The 18,961-nt window shown below is 39.9% G+C and overlaps 1 protein-coding gene across 6 annotated transcripts in view; it reads left to right on the top strand.

Moving 5' to 3' along the window:
* The window catches only part of LOC101858114 (transformation/transcription domain-associated protein), a 110,515-nt gene that overhangs the window by 56,380 nt on the left and 35,174 nt on the right, over nucleotides 1-18,961 (top strand). For 4 of the 6 annotated variants that reach the window (XM_035970455.1, XM_013084050.2, XM_035970453.1 and 1 more), the window contains 19 exons: nucleotides 614-681; nucleotides 1,366-1,477; nucleotides 1,991-2,080; nucleotides 3,371-3,618; nucleotides 4,268-4,421; nucleotides 5,428-5,535; nucleotides 6,733-6,806; nucleotides 7,744-7,843; nucleotides 10,130-10,234; nucleotides 10,756-10,893; nucleotides 11,694-11,783; nucleotides 12,522-12,767; nucleotides 13,214-13,446; nucleotides 13,849-14,045; nucleotides 14,976-15,157; nucleotides 15,505-15,647; nucleotides 16,723-16,825; nucleotides 17,303-17,413; nucleotides 18,668-18,850. In XM_035970455.1, coding sequence (XP_035826348.1) covers nucleotides 614-681; nucleotides 1,366-1,477; nucleotides 1,991-2,080; nucleotides 3,371-3,618; nucleotides 4,268-4,421; nucleotides 5,428-5,535; nucleotides 6,733-6,806; nucleotides 7,744-7,843; nucleotides 10,130-10,234; nucleotides 10,756-10,893; nucleotides 11,694-11,783; nucleotides 12,522-12,767; nucleotides 13,214-13,446; nucleotides 13,849-14,045; nucleotides 14,976-15,157; nucleotides 15,505-15,647; nucleotides 16,723-16,825; nucleotides 17,303-17,413; nucleotides 18,668-18,850 — 2,685 coding nt within the window. The remainder of the gene's footprint in view (nucleotides 1-613; nucleotides 682-1,365; nucleotides 1,478-1,990; nucleotides 2,081-3,370; nucleotides 3,619-4,267; nucleotides 4,422-5,427; nucleotides 5,536-6,732; nucleotides 6,807-7,743; nucleotides 7,844-10,129; nucleotides 10,235-10,755; nucleotides 10,894-11,693; nucleotides 11,784-12,521; nucleotides 12,768-13,213; nucleotides 13,447-13,848; nucleotides 14,046-14,975; nucleotides 15,158-15,504; nucleotides 15,648-16,722; nucleotides 16,826-17,302; nucleotides 17,414-18,667; nucleotides 18,851-18,961) is intronic. The other 2 variants (XM_035970456.1, XM_035970454.1) reach the window with 1 other exon arrangement.

The raw sequence follows: 18,961 nt of genomic DNA, 5'->3' as shown, positions 1-18,961 counted from the left end.
ATGTCATCTCTGTGGTATACTCCAGTTGTATGGTAGCATTTGAAAGGAATGTTTTTATTGTGGAGAATGGACAGGCTGATTCTCAGATTGATTTCGGTCAATTTGAATGTCTATTATGTTTTAAGGATGATGGCATTAGATAACAGTAGGTGATGTCTCAGATACAAAGATGAGATCGATTTTCTGATTGGTTGAAATTACTATGAGACTTTCAGGATGATGTTATTGAATAACAGTAACAGAAAACAGTGTCTCATGGACTGGTCCTTGTCAGACTCATTTCTTATTTCTCTTTGAAAACTTTATTTTGACTTCGGTTCTTTGTAGAATAAAGACTATATTCATATTTCGACCCAATTGATTTGAAAGAACGCCAGAGCGTGACAACCTTTACTATTCCATGCACCAGTGTGCACGCCTTATTGTACAGCATAGATAGCGGACAACAAACAAGGGCTCAGGTGCTCAGATCTAGTTGGGGGGGGGGGGGTGTCAAGGGTTACAAAGGTCAGGTTAGGTTGCCATGAGTCAGAGATTTTCTTTGTCAAGTCCTTTTATTCGTGATTAGGGTCTATACCATATGAAACTGTATTTTTCCCCTTTCATCTCACAGGATGCGTTGGACTATGTGTACTGGAAAGAGCCAGCGCTCATCCTCAAGTGTTTGCTGAATTATTTCAAGTAAGATTGTTTGTCTTTGTGTAGGACAGCATAGTGAGTGTGCAGAAATATGGTTCCATTCTTTATCTTGTCAGAGTCCAGAAATAAAGCATTTGATGTAAATTTGTTTGCCTCGTTAATTTTTGGGGGCTTGCATATAAAAAAATTTCTCTATCCTCTTTTTCTTGTTTGTTTGTTTTTTCATCTTGATGTTTACCAAACTCTCCTTGTGGACATACTAGATTTGTAGATGTGTTCCGATGAGAAAGTTTGCTATTGTTTTATTTTAAGGTCATCTTTTGTGTTACATACAGTTTTGCGAATGAGTCTGCACTTAATGAATTGTGTTGCTTACTGCAAGTCATATTAGAGAATACAGTCAAGAATCTGCTCGTGTTGTGATGCGTGGGCATTTTTCAGTGTCTGAAATCTTCAGTTCATATTGACAGTTCCTTAGTCTCCATTGCAGTGGTTAAAATATTAAAATTCCTAAGTTATTCTCTTGCTTCATCATGACTTTGACCTGTTATGTAGAGGAAGATTGATATGTATTGATCTAATGCTGTGTATTATTTTTGTGTCCCTAAAAGCTAGTTAAAGCACGCAATTCATTTTTTTTTTTCAATAGAGGATCATTAAAATATACCTTATCTTTGTTTTGTTTCATTACATTTTGTTATTCTGTTGTTGTTTTGTTTTTTTCAGACAACACACAGATGACATTGAGCTCTTGTTTCACATCCTGCGCTGCTTCATTAATCGGTTCATACCACAATTTCAATTTGTGAAGGATTTTCTGGATGACACCATTGCCAAGGTTGTTTTAGCAGCTTTTGTTTTTCCTTTATAAAATCTTTTCATTGTATTTCTATCGAAACTCCCATTTTTATTGACCAGCGAGAGGAAATTTGGTTTACAATAGCATTCATACTACATACATACTATAATGAGAACTTCCGATTTTCTGCATAAATTGGGAAATCCAGATTTTGGATTTTGTCCCGATTTTGCCTGACTTCAGGCCAGTTTTAGTGAAGCTGAAAAATATTTTTAATACAAGATGCATTTGACAATATGGTCTTTAAATTTTTCGTCAATTCGCATATTTCCTGGAGTCCTATTTCTTCACTTTCATTTCTCGTGTTTCTGTCTTTTTCCATACTCGCAATGACCATTATTGTGATGCTTCTCTTTACTGAAAGATCTAAATTATGGGTGAGATGTATAAGTAAGCATTTAAAGCAGTAAATCCTGATATAGAGACAGCAAACATTCTCTATGATATTCAGGTGAAATTAGACAACTGGAATTTTGCCGTTTTGCTCAACAGACTTACAGTGCTGACTGGAAGAGGAAGGCTTTCTTCAAGTTTGTCACTGTTTTCCATGACCAGAGTTGGCCACAGGAGCTCAAAGCTAAGGTATATTTCTTCATGGACTCTATAGACCTCTTTATCCTTTGCCTTCTAACTTTGCGGATGTTTGGAGGGTGCCATTTGCAGATCCTGCGTCTTTCCAGTGTTCCTGGGTGGTTGGCGGGTGCTTTGATGTGGTTTGCTTCTTCCTTCCTATGAAACATCTATTGTCCTTATCTCCCCCTTCTTCTTTTTTATGTTTGTTACTCTATTGTAACACCTCTAATCTTCTGGCGCTCATATGACCATATGCAGTTGCGAGTGCCGTAAAACCTCTACTAAAAGTACACTTTCCAGTGTTGTTTTTGTCAGTCAGTTTTACTTTTAACTAGCAATAAAATGGTAATAATTGTGTGAAAATGTTTCTGATTCTCTTTCCTCAAACTGACAGACTCTGTGTTCATTATCATGGCAATGTGCTTCTCTTTTACTGGAACTCGCTCCTCATCAAAACCAGCATATTGTTGTGGATGTAGAAAAAGAGAAATTGTCATCATTTGGTCTTGAATGCTTTGGATAGATGTCTGTGGGTGATTTGAGGGTGCCACTGGTAGGTCCTACTTCTTTCCTTTCCCTCTTTTGTTTCTGTCTGCCTATCTTTCTTTTCACGACTCTAAGTGACTGTTATTGTGTCAGTGCGCTTCTTTTCACTCAAGAAGTTTCTTCTGTCTTGTGTTTTCCCAGCATTCCATGGCCATTATCGTTTCAAAGTGCTTCTGTCATGTAACTTGAATATCTCAAACTCTTACTCAAGAAAAATTGTGGGTGGTTGGCGGCTGCTCTGGTGTGGTTTGCTCCTTCTTTCCTATCAAACAACTATCGTCTTTATCTCTCCTCCTTTTTTGTTTGTTACTCCCTTGTAACTCCTCTAATCTTCAACACTTATATGACCTTATTTTGTTGCAAGTGCTGTAAAGCTTTTACTAACGCTAAAACAAGAAAAATAGACTGTTGTTTTGGATAAAGTGAAATATGGAATTGTCTGTTCACAACCTCTCCAGTATGCTCTGGTCCATTGCTTCCTCATCATCTGGTTTCAGAGATCTCCAGTACGTCAATGTTTTCCTACCTTCTTGTTGGTGTTTGTTACTCTTTTGTATCACCTCTAATCTTCTTTCCCATCTTACTGTGTTGCAAGTGCCATAGAACTCTTTCTAAAACCAAACTAGTACGTTCTGGTCACTGTAACTGCATCATCAGTTTACAAATTCTGCAGTACGCATTGGTCCCTTGCTTGTTCCTCTATTTTAGATTTTCTAGTTCGTTCTTATCTCTATCATCATCATCTGGTTTCAGATCCTGCAGTACGTGCTGGTTCCTTGCTTTTTCAACTCGTTTGAGAAGGGAGAAGGTGACAAGCTCATTGGCGGCCCCCCGGCCCCAGACCAGGACAGCGAGGACAACGTCATCAGCGTCTTCATCAACCGCGTCATCGATCCCGAGAACCCATTCGGGACATCAGACGCTGTGCGGATCCTCTTGTTACAGTTCTCCTCATTGCTGGTGGAGCAGGCATCTTCCCACATCCATGACGCTGCCAACAAGTAAGACATCTATGCCTGCTGCTGTGTTCTTGGTTGTTCTGTTGAGAGAAAGTGATTGCATTGCGTGCTTGCAATGTTTGTGGCTCAAATTGCAAATATGTAAGGTCATTTTCGATAGTGCGTCATTCACACACACTCATATACACACATATACAAACACACTGATAAATGTTAAATACATAGTGCCCAGGCACACTCACATACACTACCCAGAAAAGCACTCACACACGCACATACACGCACAAACACCTTGTTAAAAGTCAGCGCACCTTTTGTACATACTACCATTGGTGCTTAAAATATGTTTTTGTTTTATTTGGCATAAAAGTTTTTTTTTGACAAAGTTTTTTTATTCGTGTCACTACTTTAAGAATGTATCAGACATGTACTTAAATATAAATTTTGCAACCAGCATTTTCGAAGACGCTTTTATCAGGCAATGTTCCTCACCCACAATTCCTGCTGAGGTATGGCTTTGACCTGCCACAAGGACGTGCTGTCATGGACCTGACATCCTTTTCCTAAAGTCCCTCTATGGATCTGGCTGTTGTTTCCTTGAACCTATGAACCCAGCCAGTTTCTGAGCACCCTACTCCATCCCAAACACTCAGCCAGCTCCCGGTTAAAGAAGAAAAATTGTCTTTTCCAGGAAACAAGGCAACAAGCTGCGACGCCTGATGACTTTTGCTTGGCCGTGCCTAGTGGCCAAGAACTGTGTGGACCCGGCCACCAAGTACCACGGACATCTCCTCCTGGCTCACATCATTGCCAAGTTTGCCATTCACAAAAGAATTGTTCTTCAGGTTAGTGAAAAGGAAAATGTTAAAATGAAAACAGGGCTTTTCACAAACAAAATGTACTGCAATTAAGGGGAAAATATCATGAAAACGGGGGTTTTCTCAGAATAATTGTTTTCAGATTCAGCCATAGTAAAATGTTATAATGAAGGCCATCCACACGAGGATTTTAGTCAAATGTTGGTCTGAGAAAGATGACACTTCGGGTTGTTAGTAAAATATCTTGATGAAATCAGGGCCTTTTTGAAAAAAATTGTTCATAGGGTTTATGAGTAGTGAAATATCACAATGAGAACAAAGGTTTTCCACAGAAGGATCTTACTTAGGGTTTATGTATAGAAAAAAATATATGATTTTTATAGAGCCCTTCACAAAAAGATTATACTTCAGTATCTAGAAAAACAATGAAAACTGGGCCATTCTAAAAGGACTGTATTTCAGGTTTGCCATTTGTGAAATGAAAAATATCAGGAAAACCAGACCTTTCATAAAATGATTGTGAGTTTTTAAAATATCACTATATATTTTGGACTTATTATGCTGTTCACAAAACAGTTGTGTTTCGAATTCGTTAACAGAAATATAATACTAATTGATAGCCGTTCAGTGGATTTTGGCACGCCGAATTTATGGTGACAAAGTGTCCTTTATAATAATTTTTACCATTGATGGAAATCAAATCTTCTCTTTCATGAATACCAAAATGTCTTTCACGACAATTTTGTTTTCCATCTGAATATAATATTGGGGGGTTTACATATGTCTTTAAAGGATTATAAATGTCTGATCTGTAAATTGATGAGAAGGTTCTGGCAGGCCAAAGGCAATAAATTTTGAAAAAATTGTTATTCTCCTCAAGCAATATGAAGCAGTCAGGATACTGGCAGATTTCAAAGGATGACTGAATATTGGACTTAGTGGAGAGCTTCATTCACTAATTAATGTCTGTTCCAGACCTTCAGTTGAGGATGAAGACCGGAGCATGAATTTGATAAACTTTCTCTTTTGCCAGGTTTTCCACAGTCTCCTCAAGGCTCATGCCCATGAAGCTAAGATGGTGGTCAGGCAATCGCTGGAGTATCTCACCCCGGCCATGCCCGGCCGCATGGAAGATGGCAACGTAGGTGACTTCAGCTTCATAGCTGTCTCTTCATCTTGTGTAGTTAGTTGCTATGAAAATGGAGGGTGTTTCTTCTGGTGTGTTGTTTGTTGCTATGGCGATGGGGGTTGTTTCTCCTTGTGTCTTGTTTGTTTTGCAAAGGCAGTGTGGGTCATTTCACATCATACGGTTTGTGTGCCGTCCTTGTCTTGTGTTGTCGGTATGTGTTGTTAAAACAATGGGCAGTTGGAGAGTGCCTCTGGTAGGTCCTACCTCTTTTATTTCAACCAAACTGAAGCTTCTCTAAACATTAAATTTAAGTGTGTTGGATACTACATTTATGCGTCATGCAGATTTTTTAACAGTCAGAAATTATTTTGTGTTCCATTTGATAGTACTTTGTTTATATTAAATAGTAGTCTTAGGAACATTCTTCAAGCAATTTAAGTGAAAAGGCAAATTACAAAATGGGTTGACTTTTCTGATTAGTTGAGATGCCGCAAATTTTTGCAGGAAAGCCAGACTTGGATTCACAATGGCAATTGTTTCTAAATGAAACAATGGCAAATTTTTAATAATTTCTAAATATACGTTTCTGTAAAATTCCTTTGTCTCAAGTGTCTTGAATAGAGATCAGAAGAGCATTTAAAACTCCAAAATGCTTCTCATTGGATGAACTCTTGCAGTGTTGCTTGTTCAATTAACCAATAGTATAGGTCTCTGTTCATAGCAGCAGTATTAAGATAGTAGTAATAATTGCTTTTATATCTTACATATCCATGCTCTAGAGAATGCTCTATAAGTTTTACTGCTATTCATACCCCAGCAGACCCTTAGAAACATAATATATGAATATTGAACAGAAACAGAATTTTGTTCTCTGTTTCTCAGGCACCCGGGAAGCATCACAACATACTTCTAAAAAAATATTTTTATGATATTGTCAGGGTGGAGTTGGTTTTTTTGTTTGTTTTTTGTTTTTGTTTCTGTTGGGGGTGTTTTTGGGGGGAGGTAAGTAAACGAGAGTAAAGAGTAGAGTAAATCTTGTGAAATTTTAAAGTGCTTTTTTGTAATGAGGGCAATATATAAAGTAAATAGGGGGGGGCAGCCCCTGCTTCTTTAATTTTCTTCTATTGTTCCCATCTGTCTTTCTTACTTTTTTTTCAAGTTAATGTGAATGTGCTTGACTGTAATCAAAGTCTTTGGTTTCTTCATCAGGGAATGCTGACCCACTGGACAAAGAAAATCATTGTGGAGGAAGGCCACAGCGTGGGACAGCTGGTGCATATTTTGTAAGTTTGAACTTTTGTGCTAATGATTGGAACTACTTCTTCACCATTTTTATTTTTCCTGTCTGCCTGTCTTATTTTTTCCCCTTCACTAATTGGCTGTTAGTGTCTTTAGACCCCCCCCCCCCCCCCCAAAGTGTCTGTGCTGTCTATTATTTCACTCACTGAGCCCTTAGGACCCCTGTTTCTGTCTTTATGTAAGTATTTATGGCATTTTTTTAAAAAGATATAAGTTTAATTATAGACAAAAAGGCTGTGGAATGTGGTTTAAAAAGGTTATTTCAGTTCAGTTCTTTTGACACACTGCCAAGTTTGAGTACAATGCGTGAAACAATAATTACAATCATTTTCAGTCAAACACTAGCTGTGAAGGAACAGAAAAAGTTTACCTTTCTATGACTTCATCAAATTGGTCTCTACTTCTCATCGACAATACACTTTGCCTTGACAATACATGTCTTTTTAGCAATACACTTCTCTTTGACATTACAAGTCTCTTTGGCAATATATACCTCTTTGACATTACAAGTCTCTTTGGCAATATATACCTCTTTGACAGTATACTTCTCTTTGGAACTATGCATCTATTAGCAATATACAGTCGAACCTGCTCTTGAGTCTTACAGCCACTTGTCTGAGACAGTCACCTTTGCAAATGGCCACTTCCCACTTTGTCCCTTGTGGTTTCTCTGCATTATAAAGTTTAATAAAGACACTGTCTAAGACAATCATTTTTCTAACTTACAATGGGTGCCCTTCACAGACAAATTCAACTGATTTTCTCTTCGACACTATACAGATCATTGACATTTCACATCTCTTTGACCACACATTCAGAGAGTGCAGTTATCTGAGGCATAGTTTGATTCGTATATTGTGCTAATAATTAGATAACTGCTGTGTACATCTCTGTATGTGTCCTTATTTTCTCCTTCCCCAGGCATCTGGTGGTTTTCCACTACAAAGTCTACTACCCAGTGCGACATAGTCTACAGCAGCATATGGTCAACTCGTTGCAGAGGCTCGGCTTCGCCCTAAGTGTACGTCCACTTGACCACAACTTCTTTTTTTCCTGTCTGCTTACTGTTTATGGTGTTCTCTTGTAAATTGTGTCAGCAGATGTTTTGGTTAAGTATCATGTGTGTTTTGTGCTTTTGTGTGCCACCACCCCTTCTTCAGTTCCCTGTCAGTTTCCTTCACTCATTGTTTCCATCTCTTTTTCTTTTCCCAGTCAATTTACTCTTTGCATAAATCTCTCTTTTTGTTTTCCCTGGCAGGAGATCCTTGCGTCTGTCTTGCTCTTTACCAGTACTAAATGGAGCTGATTATATAGCAATGCCCACCGAGCGCATTTTGTTCTGCCGATTTTTGGCCCCTGCAGCGGGGGTGTTTCATGGGACGCACTAACGCAAAGGTTGTTGTCTTCAACTCGCTCTCACGCCGCTTCTCGTGAATGGATATGAATGAAACTTGGCAGCCAATCAGAAAAGAGGTCAATCTCGTAGTATGCAGTTTGACAACATTGTACCCATCCTAGAAGCAGTCGAAAACGTTTGCGAAAGTGGTTGATGTGGTGCGCTTTGAAGGTTTTTCAGAGCTGTGATTTGTCAAACTGACTGATACGTTGTACACCATTTTTCTTTATTCCCTTAAAATTTCATGCTTCTGTGTTTAGCGGTTTTGGCGTAATCTTTAAAAATGTGGGAGTAACTAAGGAAAAAAGCGACATTGCCATTTGCGCGTGCTGGGTGAACGGCCGGCGGCGTGGAAATTTCCACTGAGTGACGTCATCAGCCATCGGTCGCCTCGGGCGCTACAAACGAGGCCCCGCTTATGTGAAATGGAAAGGGGGGGAAGGATACTTGAAAACTAAACGGGGGCCTTGATAACTTGCGTTTTTGTTGCATTTTAGTCACAATACAATAGATGTAGTCATTTTTATTTGCTTGATTGCATGACAGAAGAATAGAAACAGAAAAGCAAACATCTTGAGAAGTGGTATGGCATTGTGTTTGCGTTATGAAAGCCTATTCCCCCCTCTTGGGAAAGCACACACTTGGACTCGTCCTGTGTGCTCTGTTTGGGAAAAGTGAGGCATTAAGATTGTTATTAAAGAGTATGGTACTTATTTAGTCCAGTCTGGGAAGATAGTCCCGTTTATACATTGTTATCGTTCACGCGTGCGTGCGTGAGTGCGCGCGCGTGAGAGAGAGAGAGAGAGAGAGAGAAGGGGGGGGGGGGGGTGTAAATATGTTACATTTATTGTATGAGTTGTAGCCTACACATGCGAAATATTCCCATGACTTGTAAACTATATTATCTGAACGCATCTTAATCTACCACACAATAGGACACTGTCCAACAATGGATATACACAGAGACGATCTTATTTTCTATAACAAAGTATGCATGCTTTTACTAGTACAAAACTGGATTTATTAGTAGCTCTCTACTTACATTTTTGTGACAAATTGATCCAGAATATTGCTTGGCAAGGAAGAACCTTTTATGTTGCCAAGTTTCATTCAAATATCATGACTTTGGGAGAACATATGACTGATAATCTTTGTAAATCTGTAAAGAACGCCACTTTTTTACCTGTTAATGTCTTTACAACTCAAAAAGTATGACAGATATTAAAAATCTGACTGCATGACTAAATTCTGCATTAAAAAATGTACTAGACTGCCAAGTTTGATTTACATATTCCAAGAAATAGGCGAGCTATGACAAATATTGTCTCAAAACGCACCGAAAAAGGCCAACATTTTTACCTATAAACGTCTTCATAACTCAAAAAATAGGATAGCTATGAAAAATCTGAAAGCAGGACTAGATTCTGCACTAGAAAATGTACTGGGTTGCCAAGTTTCTTTTAAATACTCCGAGAAATGAGCGAGTTATGACGAATATTGTCTCAAAACTCACCAAAGAACGTCCCATATTTTGGGGTTTTTTCATTATATAAAAGTGTACCAGAAATTAATTGATTAAAAAATCCGTAACTTTTTTGTTTATTGATGGATTTTAAAAATTCAAAAAGTTCTATGCTCAGTGAAGATAAAGCTACAAAATGCACCTATTTGCAAACATTTTCTGGCAAAAAAAGGATTTTCGTGGTCATTGCTAGATTATACCAATGTGCTTCCTTCTCTCTCTCAAAAATCCAGTCTGAAAAATATCATCCTTTTTTTTTCCCCTCTGTTGTCTCTGTCTGGTCTGTTTTGTTGTTTCCTTGCACTAAATGGAGGTGTTGTATCTGCATACTCCTCTGTACTTAAACAAACATCTATGTTTTATCGACACTGATCTATCTCCCTGAACAGGCAAGTCTCGAACATCGCAAGCTGGCTGTCGACCTGGCTGATATCATCATCAAGTGGGAGCTGATGAGGATCAAAGAGGAGCAGGACAGCAATGCAGAGCCACAGGTATGAGGTTTGAACCAACCCTGCCTTCCTGTGGTAGAAAGTTTATATAAATTTTGCATGATGATCATAAAGTGAGAAATGATGATCTTTAGTATTACGGTTGCTTGTTAACATTTTTTTTGTGTGTACCATGTTCTCAGACACCTTTGAACAGTTTGACTGAGTTATTTAGACTCATTCCCCTTTAACTGAATACTATTTTGATTTTCCTAGCCATTTCTCTTTGACTGTATACAATTTTGATTTTCCTATCCAGTCCTTTTGTGTAAAATTTTGATCATCCTCTCCAGTCTCCTTTTGTACGTATACCGTTTTCTGATCCAGTCCCTTTTCTAAGTATACAGTTTGATTTCATCCTCAATCCTCTTTATCCATTGACAATTTGAGCTGTTTAGTGTATTTTTCCTATCCAATTCTTTTGTCCATTTACAATTTAATTGAACTGTATGGGTTACTTTTATTTTAATTGTAAAGTTTTACACCCCTTTTAAAAAATTTAGATAATGATTTGTCCTGTCCAGTCTCCTTTGCCGGATGGGGCGTCCTCTTCAAGTGGGTCATCAGGGTCTGGGCTAGTCACACAGGCTGCCGGGGTCAAACGTTCCATGTCCTCTGTCAGCTCGCCACAGGATCCAAAGAAAAGCAAAGTGGCTGGATCTGTGAGTGTTGTGTTTTGTGTTGTTTTTTTCTATTCATCTGTTTCCTTCTCCTACTCACTTTTCTCATTCAGCTTCTTCTCTTTCTTCTTTTCCTCGCGTTTGTTCTTTTTTTTCTTCATCACTTTCACCTTTTACTTCTCATGTATTCTCCTTTTTTTTCCCCTTATCTTCGCTTTTTATTCATCTACTTTTCTCTTTCCGTCTTATTCTTTGTTTTCTCCTTTATCCCTTATTTGTTTCTCATGCAGCTGGTTCTCCTGCATCTGGTTCTCCTCCAACTTTTGTTACTGCTTTTAGTGTTTTGTAGGAATAAAATAGAAAAAGTGGACTACATCAAAGCGACCTTTGATTTCTTGAAAGACTGAAACAAAGAGGGCAGTGAGACATTCTGACCAGATTAGTTAACTGGGCTGTTGCAGTATACATTTTTTACTAAAGTTCTTAGTTTGCTATCCCTTACATAGGTAGCGCCTTTGATTTGAGTGACAAATACAGAAAAAAAATGTCAATGTGTCATCGAAACAGAGTATTTGGTGCCTGCTATTGTCGACACAGTACCTTGTTTTAAAAGGAATTTTTTAGTGGGTTGGTGGAGGGTGCCACTGGTAGGCCCTTCTTTTTTTCCCCCTTCCCTCTGTTTTCTGTGTCTCTATCTTGCTTTTCCCTCATCATTTAGTGCTTGTTATCTGATCCATTTGCTTCATTGTACTCGAAATAAAACTTTTATTTTCTCTCTTAGAGAGTATATTCCCACAGCTCTGGTGTATATCAGGGTCATTGACATTTAGTCTGTTTCTCAGGGTGGGCGCAGTCAGTCTGATGTGAACAAACCAATCGACAAGCAGTACTGTGATGCTGTGGCCAATTTCCTGCTCCGATTTGCCTGCCAGGTGAGAGCAAAGGGTTCTTGATATTATATGCCTTTTTCCGTCACTTGTTAGATTTTTTTAAAAGGTTTTCTCCTCTACACCAGTGAGGCATTTTATCATGAAATTTTCATCTGTGCTGCTTGTCAAAATGTTGTGCAGTTGGTTTGAGGATGTTGGTGGTAAGTCCTACTTTTGTCTTCCATCTCTGTTGTTTCTGTTTATCTGTCTTACTTTTCCATTGTTAAATGGATTTGTGATGTCATTGTGCTACTCAAAGCAAAGCAAAATTTTGGAACATATTTAGAAGATTACTCAACACTTTCGTCATTGTGGACATTTTTATGCTGTAGCACTCAACTTCTTGTTTTGATGTTGAGAAGGATACTTAAAGAAACACTAACATACACATTTTTCTGTCCCGGGAAACACAGAAAGAATGACCTTTCTCACCCCTTTTTTTTTCTTAAAGATGTTGGTGGTTGGAGGGTACCAGTGGACGGTCTTACTTCTTTTTTTTCCTGCTGTTGATTCTGTCTGTTGGTCTTACTTTTTCCTGCACTAAATGACTGCTTCTGTGATTTTGTATTTCTTTACTCAAATAAACAAATAAGCAAATTCCTTTTCATAGTCAGTATGTCCTTTTGAAAAATAGTTTCCCCTTGTAACAAATGAACCCACGATGACAAAAGTGTCAGGTTTTCCTTCTTTCTCAAAATATCAGCTCTGTGAAGTAGAGCATTGTCTTTCCCAATAATCAAGTGCCATCCTTCCCCCTACAAGGTAAACGAGGCAGCAGGTGCAGTGGGCCACACCTCCCAGGGAGAAATGTTGTCCAAACGCTGCGTGGCCCTGCTCAAGCTGGTGCTGCGTTCCGACGTCTGGCCCAACGTGGACCTCAAGCTGAGCTTCTTCGACAAGCTCCTCAGCAACGCCACAAACTCCCAGCCCAACATCAGCAACATTGTGGTGGCCTTAGAGCTTCTTGAGTTCTTGATTGGAATTATGGTATGTCTTTTCTCTCTTGATCATGTGTAGCCATGGTATCCTACCTATGTCTTTTTCCTCTGTTGTTTCTGTCTCGTTTTTTCCCTGCTCTAAATGGCCATTATTATCGTTTCGGTGAGCTTCTCAACAGTGCCACAAACTCCCAACTCAATATCTACAAGGTTGTGGTGACATTACAACTTTTTGAGTTCTTGATTGGGATCAAGGTAGGTCTTTTTGTCTTGCTCATGTGTTTGCTGGTGGTTGGGATGAGCCATTTGTAGGACTTTTTGTGTTGTTCTTGTATAAGCAGATGGCAGGACTTTGCTTCTTATTATTGCACATTAGATCAATCACATACAAAATAGGGAGGCCAACTTAACTATTACCAAATATTGTGCTGATAGGGGTATTAAAAATTGTACAGCCAGGAAAAGATTAACCAGAGCTGAAATGTTCCCCCTCAGAAAAAAGAGATGATCCTGTCTAGCTTCCGTCCGCTGCAACGGGGCATCTCTGTGTGCATGAACTGCAACAACACCAAGGTGATCCGTGCTGTGCACAAGCTCCTGATGAGCCTGATGAGTATCTTCCCTACCGAGTCGGCCAACTGCACTGTGGCCTCCAAGTATGAAGAGCTGGAAGCCCTCTATGCCCACGTCAGCAAACTCATCTATGAGGGCCTCACCAACTACGACAAGTAAGGCAGCTGCAGCTTTGGACTAAACTTGTGTCTTTTTTTTAAATTATGAGATGTTATATTTCATTTAAAACTATTTCTATTATTGTGTGGGATTTGATTTGGGTTTGAAACTGTTTAATGTATACATTTTTTATGGTTTATGCTTGGGTGTGTTTGAAAGGGATGGAGGGCTTTAATTTACTTAAGATGAATTGTGTTATTTGTGTGATAAATTGATATAAATTATATGAGTTTAATTGCGTTTAAAAAATGTATTTCAAGTGGTGTGTGTTGTTTGTGTGATGAAATTGTACTTGTGTCTTCATTGTGTGTATAGAGAGTTTTATATGTAGCAGTTATCAGTTAATTTCTTTTTTTCCTGGTGATATGTATCTTATTGGCCTTTGTGTGTCCCGTCAGGAACAATGGAGGCAGCCCATCCCTGTTCAGCACTCTGATGATCTTGAAGTCTGCATGTGAGAACAATCAGTGCTACATCGACCGACTCATCACTATCTTTATGAAGGTTCTCACCAAAATGACCCAAGAGCACCTCAAGACACAGGAGACGACATCAGGGAACAGGACTGCACAGCCTGTACCAGAGACAGAAAAAGGTGTGACATTCAAGCCAAACTCGAGTAGTCGGGGGTTTATAATTTATCTTGCCTGTGTGGTTTAGGTTTCTTGATTTATAAATTTAGCTTGCTTGAGTGGGCTGGGTTTATAAAAGTAGCTCAAGTGGTCTGGATCTATAATTGAATCCCAGTTAAAAATAGAATAAAAGAATTTTGAATATATCTTGTTTTTCCCTGTGGTAAATTGCAGGCTGAACTGAACAGATAATAGCAGTACCAGTATTAATAAGGAAGTCTGTGGTTAAGACCAAAACTTGGCATTATTGTATCAGGAAACTCTTCTGTGTAGGTAGAAAAAACCTGAGTCTACAGTTTCTGGGTTAATCAAAAAGCTGAACTATCTACCAAAAAGTGCTGTATTTAAGCAAATGAGCGAACTCTCAGTCATGATAAAGCACAATGGTCTTTAACACTTTGCCGTCACATCTCGCCGATTGGCGATGTTTACCACCCTGTTTCTTTGGATTTTCCCCAAAATGCCTTTGTCTTTGATGGCAAGAGTTTTTACTATAGGAGCCTTGTGGCGGCAAAGTGTTAATTCACGATCTTGGATTTCGTGCTTTGTTTGAACCCTAACTAAGCAGCAATGATGCTGTTTTCATGGCACCTCTTTGTCATGTTAACTGGGGGCCCCCCCCCCCCCCCCCCCCCCCCCCATTGTACTAGCAGAAGACCAGCATCAGTGATGTAGTGGTTAGGCTTCTTAAAGCCACATGCAGAAGTCATGAGTTTGATCTGGGGAGGTTTTTAATTGAGAAACTCCATTTGTCTGCTTGAACATTGTATCCCACTCAGTCTAGGCTGACCCTGACAGGCAGGTTCAAAGCAATCTGTCTCATAAATCATCTAAATTGTGTCCAAAGGAGCATAAAAGATTAACAGTTACATATTATATGCCCCCACCCCTAGGAGGCTCAAGTGAGCTGCTCATCCTGAGTTTGGACCTGGTCAAGAACCGTGTGGGTGTGATGAGCCAGGAGATGCGCAAGTCTTTCATCGGCAACATTCTGGCCGGTCTCATTGAGCGCACAGGGGACTCCAAGGTCATGAGAGCCATCACCAAGATGGTGGAGGACTGGATCAAAAACAAGGTGAGTAACTGGGGTAGCCTTTTGATGGGGTTGGTTGTTAGATAGCATGTCTTCAACCATATGGAAATGCTTTGGTCAGTCTGGGTCAAAAGCAAGGGGAGGGGGGGTATGTTTGGATGTATAGGATGTCTTCAGCCTACAGAAATGCATAGGCCTATTCTTTTTTTCCTCTTGTTTTTTCCCCCATGACTCCTATTTTTCCCCCACCATTTTTTTTTCACCCATATTTAATTCTTTGTGAAGGGTCGATGTTTTGTTTATAAGGAGTTATCAGGTCTGTATTTGTTTATTCCCTTCTAAGGAGTTACATTACTGTTTATGTTTATTCCCTTTGATCCCTTTGGCAGACAACGATAGCCATCAATCAGTCCCCATCCACAAGAGAGAAGTGCATCCTTCTGTCCAAGCTGATGAGCAACATTGAGAGACGTTTCCCAGCAGACATTGAGCTAAACTCACAGTTCCTAGATCTTGTGCTCTTCATTTACAGGTTGGTCATTGTGTGATGGTCTGTGAAGTTGATTCTCGTACAACCAGGTTTTTTTGTCTCAAATATCTTGCTCTCACTGGGAAAATGGAAGGCAAAAGAAGCAGAGGTTGACCAAGAACAGCTTATTTAGAGAACTTACAGATGGAATATAGGGAAAGACTGGAACAGTAATAGACAAATATTTTGTCAAAATTCAAATTGGCAGCAGCTAATACATTTCTCTACAACAAGAATTGACAGTTTGTTGTTTTATATCCCAGCAATGATTGGCTGTTTTCCAGTCTGTTCACTGCCATGAAATGGTGTGTGTAGGTTGGGTTTTTTTTTAATGAAACCATTGTGCTGTCCTAAAGAGTGTTTTCTTAGTTTCTGTTCTCAGGTGAAAAAGGTTAGCTCTAACATCACAGAATTCTGAGCAGTGGAAAAAGGGGTCATCCACTGCCTCATACAGATAGTCCTCCATTAATACAAATGAGAAAAACTTAATGAAGTCTGCAAAGGTGGAAAGTCATTCGAATATATTGTATCTGCAAGTGGCCTAGTGGTTAGGCTCTCGGACTTGCAACCGTAAGGTCATGGGTTCGAATCCCATCAGGTGCCCAACGTTGTGTCCTTGGGAAAGGCACTTTACACGAATTTTCCTCACTTCACCCAGGTGGGAATGGGTACCCGGCTATAGACAGCAAAAATCTTGTCAGTTTGTTAGTGTTTGAGCGCTTAATCAGCTGCTTGCACTGAATGCTTCCCGGGAAGCTGAGAATGTGTCGGAGTGTTCTATGGTCTGCTGGGGTAATAATATAGTGTAAAGCGCATAGAGCCTGCTGTTGAGCGGGGATTTGCGCTATACAAATGCTATTTAGTATTATTATTAAGTCAAAGGGAATGGCATAGCAAACACTGATTGTGCAGGAATTAATTCCACAAGCATTACAAAAAGATATTTTATGTAGGAGGTCATATTTTTAGATCATAAGAATTACCTTGTGGAGCGTAACTGGAAACAAAGAAATAATTAAATGTCTGTTTATTATTATAAAAAGCTTTGTAGCTCAATATGACTTTTTTTTTCCTTCAGAGACAAAGATTTGGAGCGTTCGGATCTTACAACGAAGCTGGAGAATGCTTTCTTGGCTGGGCTAAGGTGTAACCAGCCACATATCAGACAGAAGTTCTTGGAGGTGGGTTTGCTTTGGTCATTCTTGTCTTTTTTTCATTAAAAAATTGACATTGATATACCAACATACACATACACAAATGCACATCAATACACATAAACAATCCTTCCCACACACTCGCACATGTACAAACAGACATACATACCCTCTCTGATGCACCCACACAAACGCAAGCACAAATACACTCACACACATGCACACAAACGCATGCATATACAACCCTCCTACCAAGACGTACACAGAGACATGAACACTCATCCACACCTACACAATTGTGTACACACACTACTCATGCCTACGTCCCCTTGAGCTGAATAGTTTCCCCCTCAAATTTCCCTTATTTACATACTTACCCTCAAACGTACATATACAACCCCATCCCTAACTTCCCCCTCCCCCCGCATACACACACACACAATTGCCCGCGTTACTTCATACAGAATGCTCTAGTTACCACTCCCAACTTCTTGCCCTTTTCAGACAATGGAGAAGAGCATTCCCCGCAAGACCTTTGACCGACTGCTGTACATGGCCTGCTCCCAAAACTGGGAAAACATGGGCACCTACTTCTGGGTAAAACAGGCTCTTGAGGTGAGCTCTTTGCTGTCGTCTCTTTTTTGTTGTGTATCTTTTTTTTTTTCAGCATGTTTTTCTTTCTGTCCATCCATCTGTTAAGGTCCTTCTGTCTGTCTACCTGTTAAGGTTTTTCTTTCTGTCTATCCATCTGTTGAGGTCCTTCTGTCTGTCCATCTGTTAAGGTTTTTCTTTCTGTCCATCTGTTGGGTTTGTTTTTTCTTGTAGCCGCTTTAGTCATGTATCTTTTTTCCCCCTCTGTCTACTTCCTTTCTTTTCGTCCGTCCTTCTCTCGAAGTGAGCTCTTTGCTGTGACCTCTTTAGTTGTGTAAAAAACAATCTCTATCTCTATCTCTCTCTCTCTCTTTCTCCCTCTCCCTCTCCCTCTTTCCCTCTCCCCCCTCTCCCTCTCCCTCTCTCTCTCTCTGCATCCACTTTTTTTTTCTCTGTCCATCTGTTGAGATGAGCTGTTCCCCATCAATGTATTCATTTTTCACCTACTGCTGGCCATCTACAACAACAGGTCCGTAGGTGTAGTGTGTTACATTCTGTAAAGTTAAGTGCCCTGTATTGGAAATATGGATAGTTTACAGGTATCAGGCCTGGAAACAACCTTTTCCACACATCTGTCTCGGAAGTCTCAGAGCATTAAGTGGCAAGACAAGATTCCTGACACTGAGATGCTCACTAGTGCAGACTTGCCTGTCTTCTTCACCATCCTGATGTAGTCGCAGCTTCACTGGGAATGTATTGTAGCTGGCATGTCAGGCCATCAGCTGCCAAAGACATTACTGTTTGATGAATTGCTACAAGGCAAACACCCACTTTGAGGCCAGAAGAAGCATTTCAAAGACTGCCTCAAAGCTTCCCTCAAGACCCTCAATTAACTCAATGTCAGCCATACAACATGTGAGTAAACATGTCCAGAACAAAGATGGGTGTTGGTCAGTCAGCAAAGATGCAAAGAACTGTGAAAACAACAGAATTGCTACAGTTGAGCAGCACAATACTCAGATGGAACTTTCTGGACAAAGATCGAAGGGCAATCCATGTAAGCACTGACTCTAGGATGACTAGTTAGTCTTCATGATCACGATGGACAAACAACTCCCTGTAATTAACATACACCCCTTCTCAATGTTTCCAGTTACTACTACCTTTCAATATGCATTTCACCAGAGGCAGATCTGCATCAGCAATTCAATATCATTCATTAAGGTTGCTATCCTTCTTTCTAACACCCTTCCCCGCCCACCTCCACTGTTTTCTTAGTTACTGCTGGGTGTGTCTGTGAAGAGCACCATGATCCAGAGCTCTTCCCCGATGAACCTGCTGCCCAGTGTCTGCTCAGTCATCTCCATGGCTGACTCGCAGGACCGTGCTGACTTTGCTGCCATCATGAAGGTCAAGGAGGAGCCCATGGATGTGGAGAGTGTGGACTCGGCCCGGGAGGAGGTGTGTGTGCTGCCTGTTGTACCATTCATATATTGTTGGGGGGGGGGTTGTCATTTGGCCACAGGTAGGATAATGCTAGCCTGAACCAACGAAGAGGTGAGTGTTGAATAA

The sequence above is a fragment of the Aplysia californica genome, unplaced genomic scaffold (assembly GCF_000002075.1).
Source record: "Aplysia californica isolate F4 #8 unplaced genomic scaffold, AplCal3.0 scaffold00269, whole genome shotgun sequence".
Taxonomy (NCBI): Eukaryota; Metazoa; Mollusca; class Gastropoda; order Aplysiida; family Aplysiidae; genus Aplysia; species Aplysia californica.
The sequence above is the reverse complement of the archived record's forward strand: the minus strand, read 5'-3'. Positions and strand labels throughout refer to the sequence as shown.